Source organism: Ambystoma mexicanum, chromosome 3p (genome assembly GCF_040938575.1).
Source record: "Ambystoma mexicanum isolate Mex_15411 chromosome 3p, UKY_AmexF1_1, whole genome shotgun sequence".
Taxonomy (NCBI): Eukaryota; Metazoa; Chordata; class Amphibia; order Caudata; family Ambystomatidae; genus Ambystoma; species Ambystoma mexicanum.
Genome location: NC_090925.1, coordinates 291,356,478 through 291,369,519, shown reverse-complemented (window position 1 = coordinate 291,369,519; position 13,042 = coordinate 291,356,478). Strand labels below are relative to the sequence as shown.

Genomic DNA, 13,042 nt, shown 5'->3' with positions numbered 1-13,042 from the left:
CATATAAATGGTATACAGTGATTATAACGGATCACAAAATAACTAATCCAATTATAACAAATCGAAATTAACTAATTCCAACATTAACGAATTTGGAGAAAAACTAAAAAAGGGGTTGGGAGTGGGAATAGTGGTTTTGGGGTGGGGGAAAAGTATTACGAACAAAAAAGGGGGGTTTGGAGGGCAACCCCTCAAACACAACAAAAAAGGAATTTGTTACTTTGGAATTTGTTATTTTGGATTAGTTATAATGGGATTAGTTATTTTGGGTTCAATGAAATCACATGTAACCATATAAATCCCCAAAAAACGGCACCGGCGGCTAAAGCGCTGGGTACCTTACTGAAAGACCTAGGCCTAGAGGATGCGTGGAGAAGGCTGCATCCCACGGATAGGCAGTATTCACACTACGCAGCGCCACATGATTTGCACACAAGGTTAGACTACATATTTGTAACAGCCGAGATAGTGAGAGACATAGAAGGAGCGGAATACAAGGCCCGAGTACTATCTGACCACTCGCCCTTGGTGGTAGACTGGAGACACCAGCCCCACAAGACCGCGGATCCCTACATGGAGACTCAGTACCGAGGCTCTGCAGGAGGAGGGGTTTCGGGAGGGCCTGAGGGATGCCATCGAAGAATACTTTGATATAAATACGGGAAGCGTAAACTCTGTGGGCACACTGTGGGAAGCGTTTAAGGTGGTGGTGCGCGGGGTAGCCATTTCCCAAGCTAAGGGGCTACAGGGGGGTGTCAAAAGGGAACTCCAGGAGGTGGAAAGGGAGCTAGAGGATCTCACGCGTTGCGAGAGCACCGCTCATGATAACAGAACCAAAGTAAAGGAGCTACAGTTGTCCTGCAGCGCACTCTGGGATAGACTATGCAGACTCAATTACAGGAAATATACAGAGAGGATACACGCAGGGGGCGACAAGCCGGGCAGACTGCTGGCCTGGCTGTATAAGAGTGAGACCCCCCGCTCGGTGATTAGTGAGATTAAGGATGAGAAAGGTTGCATATGCAACACCCAGAAAGAGGTAAATGAGGAATTCCTTAAGTTCTACAGACACTTGTATGAGGACATGGGGGAGGATATGTGTCAAGACATACTGGACACATTGGAGGACATAGAGCTGCCCACATTGGATGATCTAGAACGCACCGAGTTAGACGCACCCGTCACCTCGGATGAGCTGGAGGTAGTGATTCAGAACTTGCCCACTTGCAAGGCGCCTGGTTCGGATGGGCTGCCCAGCGAGTTCTACAAAACATACAAGCAAGAGTTGCTTCAGCCACTGCTTGCCACTTTCAACGAGGACTATGAGCAGGGGGAACTCCCATTGTCCCTCCGCGAGGCTGTAATCATCCCACTCTTGAAACCAGGCAAGCCGGCCGTGGAGTGCGGGTCTTACAGACCGTTGTCCATGCTTAACCAGGACAGCAAAATACTCACGGCGGTGCTGGCTAATAGACTGAAGAAGGTGATTAAGAAACTGATACACCCAGATCAGACGGGATATGTTCCAGGCAGGAACATCACCGATAACCACAGGAGGCTACACCATGTCATAGACCAAACTGAGGAAGACACGGGCGAGTTGGCTATAGTGTCGTTAGACGCGGTCAAGGCCTTCGACTCGGTACGATGGCCCTGGCTGAAAGCGGTCCTGAAGGGGTACGGAATGGGACCTGGATACCTCAGATGGGTCCAGTTGTTTTATAGCACCCCGATGGCGAGAGTCATAAACAGGGTCCACAGTCTCAGATTCTTGGCAGCTTTGCAGGGGTACCAGACAGGGATGCCCCTGGTCACCCATGCTATATATACTGGCATTAGAGCTGCTGGCAATATGCCTCCGACAACAATATGGGGAGGTGGGCATAAGCACTGTCAGTGGAGAGCATCTGATATCATTATATGCGGATGATATGCTCCTTTATTTGCGTTATCCAGAAGAAAACCTGCAGTACGTGCTAGAGGTAATAGAACGGTACGCCATCCTCTCGGGCATATCGGTGAACCCTGGAAAGTCTAGTCTGTTCCCCTTGGGCAGATATAGGAATGTCCCGGTACAGAGGCTGCCTGTCCTGCCAATACCATGGCAGCCCGTGACATTTAGGTATTTGGGAATAAATATTTACCACAGGGTCGAGGCAGAACACAAGCATAACACGGAAAAGGCGATAGAGGGGATCAAGAACAGCATGGTATTCTGGTCTAGATTGCCCCTGACCATGATGGGGAGGGCGGCCTTGCTCAAGATGGTGGTCCTGCCTAGACTCTTGCACTTTTTTGTAAACGTCCCGTTTTTGATACCTAGGAGACTATTCGCGAAACTTCATAGCGTGTGTAGGGGTTTCGTGTGGGGCAGCTCTAGGAATAGGGTTGCTCTGTGGAAGCTTCAGAACCCATGTGACAGGGGGGGGATAGGCCTGCCTAATTTTGAACTCTATTACCTGGCGGGGCAGCTGCAGTACGTGGCCAGGTGGCTTTCAGCTGAAGACTCAGCGGAAGCTAGGCTTCTGCGTGGAGATACAGCCCCATACTTTCTGATGGAAGTGGTGTGGTTGTGCAGGAACAAACTGGTGAGCAAGGGGCGGCTACTGAGGCTGGGCTGGGAGATCTGGCACAGGACATGGAAGATTGGGGGGGACTTGGAGCCATACTCTCAGCAGGCCCCGTTGGCGGCGCTGTGCGGGAGCGACTCTCAACTACTTGAATCGGTCCGTAGATACTGGGAAAAGGTAGGCCTGGCCACCCTCGGGGACATATGGCAGGAAGGGGAGGCAGTGGACTTTCAGAGGTTGCAGGAAGAGACAGGGGTACATGGTGGCCAATATATAACCTACACTAGGCTTGTGAAAAAGACTAGAGAAAGATGGCCTGAGACAGTGCTAGCGGAAGACCCTGACGCCTCCCTGGAAACCATGTATGATGTATCGGAGGGCGGGCACGAAATATCGAGGATATACGAGCTCTTGCGAGTAAGGGCAGGGAAGGAGTTGCTTCAATTGAGACAAGATTGGGAGGAGGAGGTAGGAGGACCCATGACGGACGGGCAATGGGAACGGGCCCAGAGGTACCACAAAAAGGTGTCCCGAAACACGAGATTCCAACAGCTTCAATTGTACGTTACCCACAGGGCTTATTTAACCCCCGGGAAAATTGCAAAGTTTGGGGGACCAGCTACGCAGCAATGCCCCAGGTGTGGGGAGGTGAATGCGAGACTGCTACACATGTTTTGGGCTTGCCCGGAGGTGCACAGATTTTGGGACGAGGTCAAGACGAAACTGGCTGGTGGGGGGGTGGTGCTGGATGTGGAATCGGCCTGGTCATGTATGCTTGGGCTTTTTCCTAGACCCCGGCATTCAAAACACATAAGCAAGATGAAGGACCTGGCTTTTGTTTTGGCCAAACGTAGGATTGCCATGGGCTGGAAGGCGGCCCATAGACCTAGGGTGGAGCTATGGTGGACGGACCTCTTGAGGTGGGCGGAAGCTGAATCTGTAGTCTGGTTTGAAGCGGTCACCAGGGGGGGCGAGGAGGAAGTAGGGCCCTTGCTGGCCTGGCGGCAATTGGTGGCCTCTATGGCAAACCCTCACCAGGGTAACAACGGAACAGAGGACCCGGATGATGACTGCCTAAGTACTGTGCTACCCAATGATGCTCCCGTAAATGACATGTGAGAACCGGCTCTAGTTTAAGGGGGGGGGGGGGGAGTTGGGGAGTTCTAATGAAAATGTGCTGGACTATGATGCTTTCTATGGTTTGAAACAGTTGTAGTGTGTTTGTTTGATTTCAAAATAAAATAAAACTATTTTTAAAAAAACAAAACATATAAATCCCCAAATTACTATTATTATTAATATAATGAAGGTGAGTCAGGGGATTTGGGGGGATTCAGAGTGTTAGACCCAAAGTATTTTGTGTCTTAGCAATCTGATATGAGCTGAATTTGCACAAAAGTGTTGCCCGGAGGATGAAAACTGTGATCCGGAACTGGCTGTTGTAAATGTCCCTGCAGGCAGAGCGAGCACACATTTCTCTATTCTGTTTCTCCAGAGCCAGGCTGGCTAATTTAATGCCTGATTTCTGTTTTTTCCTTTTGTTTCAGGGATTTGCGGTTCAACCGCATCAGGGACATTCAACCAGAAACCTTCAGGAAACTCAAGAACCTCAACACACTGTGAGTACAGTAACATGTAATGGAGGCGAGTGGTCGCATGTGTGGAGACGGTCAGACCTGCCCACGTGGGAGTGTGATTTCAGGGAGGCCGCAGAGGTGGCATATTACCACCACATGTTCATAATGTGTCAATCCCACAATGCCACTCTGCCCAACCTTCATCACCTGCACTCTTATATCAGGAGGACCATTAGAAAGGTTAGATCTGGCTAAAATGCACCCTTTTGTGTCCCGTTCAGTTGCCCCATGCATGGCAGAGTCTGACTATCGGGCCCCTCACGCGTTCATTCCCTTGACCCTACTCTCAAGTTCCTCATTCACTCTGCTCGTGACTCTGGGGCCGCTATGGTTTTCTGGTATTTCTGTGGATCTCATGGGACATTTATGGACCCTGCAAACACCTGTTGCCCTTGTTCTTTGGTAATGCTGTGGATCACAGGCCCCTCACTCATGCAGCACACAACCTTTGATGAAGCTTTATGTCCGTCACTGACTCTACTCGTAGTCCTCATACTCCTGATCTGTGGTATTGGATCTTAGGCCCCTCACTCATCCTCTGCATAGCCTGGCCGCCTCGCATCCCCCGCCGGATTGTTGTCTCAGGTTCCTCGTTCATCCTAACCATGACCTCTGTCCCTAGTCTCTGATGTTACTCACAATGAGGCTGCACATAACCATGGACTGGTATTGCTTGGGTCTCCGCTCTTAACTAAAAATGTCCAAGACCTTAGCACCAGGTCTGGTTTACTCTAGGGGTCCATCTGAGACCTGTTACATGAGTCTCGAGACCATCATTCACCCTGCTCAAGACCTAGGTCCTGGCCTAGTGTCCATTACTTGCCATGCACACAAGGCTAGTACCCAGTCTCTAATATTATTTATTTTGAGTTTTAGGGCCCTTCACTCACTTAGCCCATAGCCCGGGATTACCATTCATTAGCCAGCCTCTGCTCCATTATTCTTCACTCACCCTGACCCTGAATACCTTGGTATTGCTCTGAGAATGAATGTGGTGCAGCACATGGTCCAGGCGTGTGAGTATTGGGTGTCTCACTGACCCTGCACCCCACCATAGTCTGGGTGTTTCCGCTGGCCCGGACACGGTCAGGCTCCCATTTTCCTTCCTCACCCTTACCATACCCTAAGCCATAGCCTCTGATATTGCTCTTAGTCCGGGAAGTGTCAGAAGCGCGGGACAAGGTCCTGCCTTCTGAGTCTTGGGTGCCTCAAAGGCCCTGCACACCGCCATAGGCCTGGTCATCTCACTTCCCTGGCCCATCCTCTCATGTTTCTAGCTCACCCCTAGCAGGATCCTCGAGCCTAGTCGCTGGTATTGCCCTGAGTGGGAGTCTCTGATATTGCTCTGAGTGGGAGTCTCTGGTATTGCTCTGAGTGGGAGTCTCTGTTATTGCTCTGAGTGGGAGTCTCTGGTATTGCTCTGAGTGGGAGTCTCTGTTATTGTTATGAGTGGGTGTCTCTGTTATTGCTCTGAGTGTGAGTCTCTGGTATTGCTCTGAGTGGGAGTCTCTGGTATTGCTCTGAGTGGGAGTCTCTGTTATTGTTATGAGTCGGTGCCTCTGTTATTGCTCTGAGTGGGAGTCTCTGGTATTGCTCTGAGTGGCTGGTCCCTCATTGGCTCAGCACATGGTCCTTGCTCAGGTCTCTGCTGCTCACTGAACGCACACAGCGTTTGTGACCCGAAAACCAGTAAACACTAGAACCCTTCCCCCCACCGTTTTTGCAATAAAGCAGCCCAGTGGTGTGCTACAGTGTGTGGGTTCCTCGCCCATGGACGTTTTTGAAAGGGGGCATCAGAACTGCAACTTTGAAGCACCTACTTACATTTCATTGGACCCATTGTAATATTGGTGCAGATTTTTCACGCGTTTTTTCACCACTCATTTGCCATAGCAGGGTCATCCCACAACTATGCCTCCCAGCGGCGTTGCTATGGGGGGGGGGAGACCCGGGGCTGTAGCCCCGGGTCTTTTGCTTGTAGCCCCGGATAGAAGCTCAGGGGTTACAACCAAAAAGGCTAGCTAGCCCCGAGTCCCTACAGTCCCAAAATGAATGTAGCCCCAAATCTTTTCCTGACCTAGCAACACCCCTGGCGCCTCCCCAAACACACCAGCACTCTTCCCTCCTTCAAACCATTCACCCCTGCCCCCAAACCTCCAGGAGGTTCTCTGGAATAAAGAGACAAGACCAGTTTTCAAGGTGGAAGTCACGATGCTGCAGCAAGCTTTAATGTATAAAGCCAAGAAGTTATCTTACAGGTGATCCGTTTCTCCACCACACCACAGGATTTTCTACGCCAGGTGTGGCTTCTTAAGAAACCCCCCTCTCCCCCACCTTCAGTGTCCTGAGGACCATGCCATTTAAGCCTGTCCCTCCATAAACATTTCCCTCTCTAACCATGGCCATTACTTCGTTTCACAGTGCACATTTCCGAGACACTTTTTTCGTTGCATTTAATCACAGTAGGGGGCATCAGAAGTGCAACTTTGAAGCACCTACTTACATTTCATTGGACCCATTGTCTTATTGGTGCAGATTTTTCACCCGTTTTTTCACCACTCATTTGCCATTACCTGGGGGAGGCAGTTGCAGTAAACTGTCCCTTTTTAGGCGAAAGAGTCGTTCCTTCTCAAAATGTACCTCTTTTGAACTTTTGCACAGACCAGTGGGGAGCAGAAGTCACCTTCTCTTGAGAGCGATTGATGGGACTCTGCTTATGAGGTGTCTGTTCCTGAGGCAAAGCAGGGGCATTTCTTGATTGACTTTTCTAATCACCAGGGAGGAGGGGCGAGGCCGTTGTCGGGATTGACCAGCACCGTCCAAGCAAAACTGTGGCACCGCTAAACACTACCCTATAGCCCTGGTCATCTCACTGTCCACGCCCTGGTCTTCTGGCACGCTTTCTACGTATTTCCAGGCATGCGTAGACGTGAGCCCTTGTTTCTGAGCACGCTCACCTGCTTTCCTTCACTACGTCATAAACGGACGATTTCTGGCATTTGCAGGCCTTCTGGTTCTTGTTAACTTTGGACCTTTTGTACTGTGAGCACACTCTGGGGGAAACCACGAGCAAGCCGAGCATAACCGGGGCTCCTTTGATGTCATGTTCTGCAGTGCTGTGCCCAAAGCCGGCTGGCAGCCAACGCCCCTCTACACCACACTAATCCAATTAGCAAAGTATTACAACTTTTTGTTCGGGGGATGGCGGGGAAGGGTACAGATGATAGCATGGGGTCGGGGCCCCTCTGCGAACAAACTTTCCCAGGCGAGCCGACTCTTTTGGCCGCAAACAAAATGTCCCCCAGCCTGCTTCCCCAGTGAGTCTCGCTGGCTGCAGTCGGCGCCGTGCCCTGAGCAGGAGGTACTTAAATACCCCGCCTCGCTTGGATTTGCGTTTGCAAAACATTGCATTCCTGGAACGTGACTTCCCCCAAAATCAATTTTTTTCGTGTATGACTGAGCCAGATGTCCAAAGCACGCCCATTTGCTGCCAAATGAAAACTCCCTGGGTACATGCAGGATTCTGTGCCACTTCGGCGCAGGCGAGCAGTGATGACGTATCATTTTGGTTTTGCCCATTATGGGCTGTGCCTTTAAACAGACAGAATGGTATGCCACGGACAGTGATAGTGTGTATTTTGTTTTAGGCCATTAGGGTTTAATGACGGGACCTTTTACAATTGTTTCCAGGAGCTGTTTATGTAAGCTTACTATATTTTTGGCTTTAAGATCTGGGCTACCCACTATGTTCCAATGAGGCAATACGAGTTTGGGCCAAATTACCTTGAATGCATATCAAACATTTGAATAATCATGGTATGCTGCCTGTTGTGTGCGTGGGGGCGGTGGCAGGCCCCACGCTAGCATTCACTCATGCGCTCAACATTCGTACAAGGAGACATACCGGAGACGTGTGGTTGCTCGGGTCCCCGGCGCGAACTGCCGGCGGGCCGTCTTTATTTCACACTGCGCATGCGCGAGCCTCGTCATCGCCCCCGCATGCGCGCACTCGCGTATTACTACGCAACATCCCTCCTTTTCCCCCCAAACAGTAAACTTTGACAAACATTATATTTAACAGTGCGCTCTTCAAACCTTCTCTGTCCATACTGTACTGACTACGAGGCAGGGTCCATAATGAAGTCCTGGAACCTCTGCGGCGGCTTGCGACACGCCAGGGTCGGGTATCTGCGTGCCTCGGCCTGAGGCACATCTTGTGTCCCTTGAGTCACTGGCGGTTCATCGTTTCTCAGTGTCGACCCTGCGTTCTGCTCTGGTCCTTGCGTGTCGGTCTCCTCCGGTTCCGCAGCTCTGATGCACTTGAAAAACGAGACGTTCGTGGATACTGTTCCCCGCGCATTGGCAGCGGTGACCATTGATCCTTTGACGTGTGTCACTCCCAGGGGCTGCGTTTCGTATGGTAGCGACAACTTCCCTTCTGCTCTGCTGTTTCGCACCAGCACAGTGTCGCCCACGGCAATCTCTTTCTCTGGGAGTCTCCTTCTGATTGTCTCCCTTTCATTTTGAGCGGCTCTCTCCGTTTGCATGTGTTCATTATCAATTTCTCCCGGATGACGACCTTCAATTTCCGGGAGCAGCCCTCTTGGTACACGCTTGAAGAGTGCCTCTGCTGGGGCGACCCCGGTGGACTGATGCAGGGTCGAGCGGTATTCTCGAAGGAAGTCAAATAGGTTGCGTCGGAGGTCTTCGCCCCCATCCGCCGATATGCGGAACACTTTGTTGAGCGTTCGCATGAAGCGCTCTACCTCTACATTAGCTCTCGGCCAGAGGGGGGTGACTTTCCTGTGTCGTATCCCTCTTTCTTCACAATAGCGGGCAAATTGTTGTCCCTTGAATGGTGCCCCATTGTCCGAACATATCTCCAGGGGAAACCCATGTGTGGTGAACATTTTCTCCAAGGCCATGATGGTGTGGTCACTGGCCGTGGATTTAACCAGCTCAACCTCTGGATAGCTCGACCACTGGTCTGTCACCGCTAGAAAGTATAACCCTCGTCCTGTGGACCCGAAGTCGGCATGAACCATCCCCCACGGCTGGTCGCTCCTCTCCATGGACTGGATTGGCGGGCCCTTCTCCACAGGGCGTGCTGCTTGGCAGGGGATGCAACTTCTCACAAACACCTCCACTCTGCTTTCCAGGTCGGGGAACCAGACTTTTAGTCTCAGACGTGCTTTCATCTTGGCCACCCCCTGGTGGCCATGGTGGGCGAGGTGTAGGACCTTGTCAACCAGTGTTCTTGGAATCACAATCTGGTGACCCCTTAGCAGGAGGCCATCCTCAGCTATGGACAACTCATGTCACACCCTCCAGAGGGCTTGCAGGTCTTTCTGTGCCCCTGCGTTCCTCCGGGAGTTATCCTGAAGGACCTCGCGCCATTCCCCACTTGCCATCGCCTGCTTTACCTTTATGAATGTCTCGTCCGCGCTGGATTCTTCCGTGATCTCCTGGCGGGCCAGGGTGACGGGTAGCGCCGATTCGACTGCTAGGTGAACTGCCTCTACGCCGTCTGCCACCTCTATTGAGTCGCGTGGTCGCCCAGCGCCTGGGTGGCAGGACAGACCACTGGATATCAAATCTACACCCACCTTCCAACCTTTCAGAACTAAGGTCATCACCTGGTTACTCAACAATTAACCTACCATGATTGAATGCATACCTCCTGCTTGATTGTATTTTGCACCATGCCAGCATATTACTGTCTATGCACGAATTGCTATATTACTGTCTATGCACGAATTGCTATCCTGTCTTGTATACCTTTGCTTCATCACTGTATAATTGTACCCTACCTTGCCTGTAACTCGAAGATTAAGCGCCCATATACCTTTGGGTCAGGTGCGCTATACAAATTAATAAACAAACAAACAAACAAACAGATAGTTTGCTGGGTTGTCTGTACCCGGCCGATATAGTAGTTTGACACCATACTCCATTAGCGAGAGCATCCATCTTTCTATGCGAGGTGGTGGTTTGGACGAGGTCCCTGACAAGATCGGGATGAGTGGTTTGTGGTCCGTTACGACAACTACTGGTTTTCCCAAAATGTAGATCCGGAAGTGCCTGCATCCCCATAGTATGGCCAAGGCCTCTCGTTCAATTTGGGAGTACCGCCTCTCTGTCTCGATGAGAGCTTTGCTGGCATAGGCGATGGGTCTCATGGTCCCCTGATTGTCTGCCTGCATGAGGACTGCTCCCAGTCCTACGGGGCTGGCGTCAACCACGATTTCTGACTCACGGTCAGGGTTGAAGTAGGCCATTGTTTCTTGTGCCGATAGGGCATTCTTGATGTCGTTGAACACCCTGTGTTCCTTACCGCTCCAGTTCCATGCAGCGTCATTTCTGGTGAGCGCTCTCAGGGGTTCCGACAAGGAGGCTAAGTCGCGGATGAAGCGACCACAATAAGTCACCATCCCCAGAAAACTTCTGATTTCCACTGGTGAGGTTGGCGGGGTCGCTTCTCGGATGTCCTTTACTTTTTCGGGATCAGGGGAGATGCCCCCAGCATGGAACACAAATCTGAAAAACTCAAACCTATCCTTTAGGAACTCACATTTTTCTTTGTGTAGTGTTAAACCGAGGTCACGCAGCCTTTCAAGGGTGTTCTCTAGGCGCTTTAGGTGTTCCGCCTCCGATCGGGCAAAGACTAGGATATCGTCCGACATGTTGATCACCCCCTTGAGTCCAGACAGGGCCCCCCTGATGGCATTTTGGAAGACCTCTGCCGCAGACGAGACCCAAAAGCTGAGTCTTTTATATTGGTATAACCCCATAAAGGTCGTAATGTATCTTGACTCGGGGTGGAGATCTAACTGGTGATAACCAGATCTCAAGTCCAGTTTCGAAAATACTTGTACTCCCTGGAGTTCTCCAATAATGTCATCCAAGGTGGGTTAGGTGGCATTCTCTTTTAATTGCTATGTTGGGCAGCCTCATGTCCACGCAGATGCGTACTGCACCCGGCTGCTTGGGCTTTGGGGCCACCGCGATTGGAGAGACCCACGGGGTGGGGCCTTCCACCCTTTCAATTATGTCCCGGTCAATTAGGGATTGTAATTCTTTTTCCACCTGTGCCCTCAGATGGAATGGGATGCGGCGGTGTTTGAGTGCTGTCGGTCTCACCGACCCATCGATGTGGAGGCGTATCGGGTGAGCCTTTAGTTTTCCTATCCCTCTGAAAATCATCTCAAACCGCTGCAGTAGATTCTCCAGGTCGGCGCGGTAAACAGCAAATGAGAAATGTACAATGTTTAGTGCCTCAGCTGCGTCACAACTCAGAAGGGAGTGTGGGCTCACGCTTGTGACAAAGAATCTCGCTCTTATTTTATTCTGCCCATGAGTTACTGGAGCCACGAACACCCCTTGGATGGGAAGAGGTGTGTGTCCTCCGAAAGGCGTATATACGTGCTGTGGATTCTGCCAAGCCTGGCGGACCAGGGAGTGCGTTGTAGTGTTCAGTCGCCAGCACACAGACGGATGCTCCAGTGTCTATCAAGACTGGTGTGGGTGTTTCCCCAATGTTTACCGTGCACGTGGGTTGTCGTCTTCTTCCTGGGCCCTTGGCTATGCTTGAGATGAAGAAGATTTCATCCTCTTCCTCCTCCTCCTCGGCGATGTTTAGATCTTGCATGCCTTGCTCGACGGACGACACTCCCCTTATTCTCCGAGTGTTGCCTCTGCCAATCCTCTCAGGCCCTCTAGATGCTGCGACTGGTGTTGTTGCTCTGCACACCCTAGCATAGTGTCCTGGAGTGCCACACCGGCCACAGACTCTCGATTTGGCTGGACAATCACCCACGTGCGGCAGGTCATACCCGCAGTATTGACACGATGGGGCGTTCCCATGCCCTGTGGGGCTCTCACCTCCTCTTGATGCCCATCTTGCCTTCCCTGGGGTGGAGCGTCCGATTGCAAAAGCTTCATCTTCCTTTCTCCCGTGTGTGGCTGCGTCCATCTTCACTCCCCTGGCATGGGCCAGTTCGTATGCTCTTCCCGTGTCCAAGATCTGTTGCAGAGTCAAACCTGGTTCTCTCAGGACCTGTCTCCTCAGTTTTCCCGAACTGCAACCCTGCAGCAACTGGTTCTGAATCATCTCCTCTTCGTTCCCCCATCTACAGGAGCTTGCCAAAATTCTGAGCCGCGCACAGAATTGGTCCAACGACTCCTCCTCACGTTGCTTCTCCGCACTCATGACAAACCTGTCAAAGTCGACATTCGCCATGGGAAGAAAATGGTCTTTGAGAGCTTGTTTCACAGCATCATATGTGGCGACTACAATGTTCAAAGAGTCATACATTTTGTGGACCTCCGCCCCTGCCAAATACACCATGGTGGCTATCCTTTCTTCATCATCCGTGATCCCCGAGGCCCTGAAAAACATCTCCAACCTCTTTACCCACAGAAGTCATTTGGGTCCCAGTTTGGATGGAGGGCCCGTGGTATCGAATTCGGGCATGGGGGCTAGTGTACTGGTCATCCTGCGTGGGATGGGGGCAAGGGCGCCTTCCTGGTCATCTTCTTCCCCCATTCTGGAATGTGTTACTCACAGGTAGTTGTCGAAATTCTCCAGTGATTGGGGCTCTGGTCAGCCCAGTCCACTTGTGGCGTAGTTCCTTCTTCCTGCACTTCTTCTCACCTCCAAGCAGTGTGCCACAACCTTGCAGCTGCAGAGGCTGTGGGAGTTCCAAAAATTGATGCTTCGCGGTGCAGATTGCAGGTGGCGCACGAGCACCCTCACGGGCCGCAACCACTGCACTCCGCGTGCGATCCAAAATGGCTGCCAGCCACACGTGTGGGTCCGTGTCGAGACGGAGCAGC

At 51.5% G+C, this 13,042-nt stretch overlaps 1 protein-coding gene across 1 annotated transcript in view; it reads left to right on the top strand.

Moving 5' to 3' along the window:
• The window catches only part of LOC138580351 (peroxidasin homolog), a 375,430-nt gene that overhangs the window by 43,157 nt on the left and 319,231 nt on the right, over positions 1 to 13,042 (top strand). Inside the window, exon 2 of the mRNA XM_069650821.1 lies at positions 4,118 to 4,189. Coding sequence (XP_069506922.1) covers positions 4,118 to 4,189 — 72 coding nt within the window. The remainder of the gene's footprint in view (positions 1 to 4,117; positions 4,190 to 13,042) is intronic.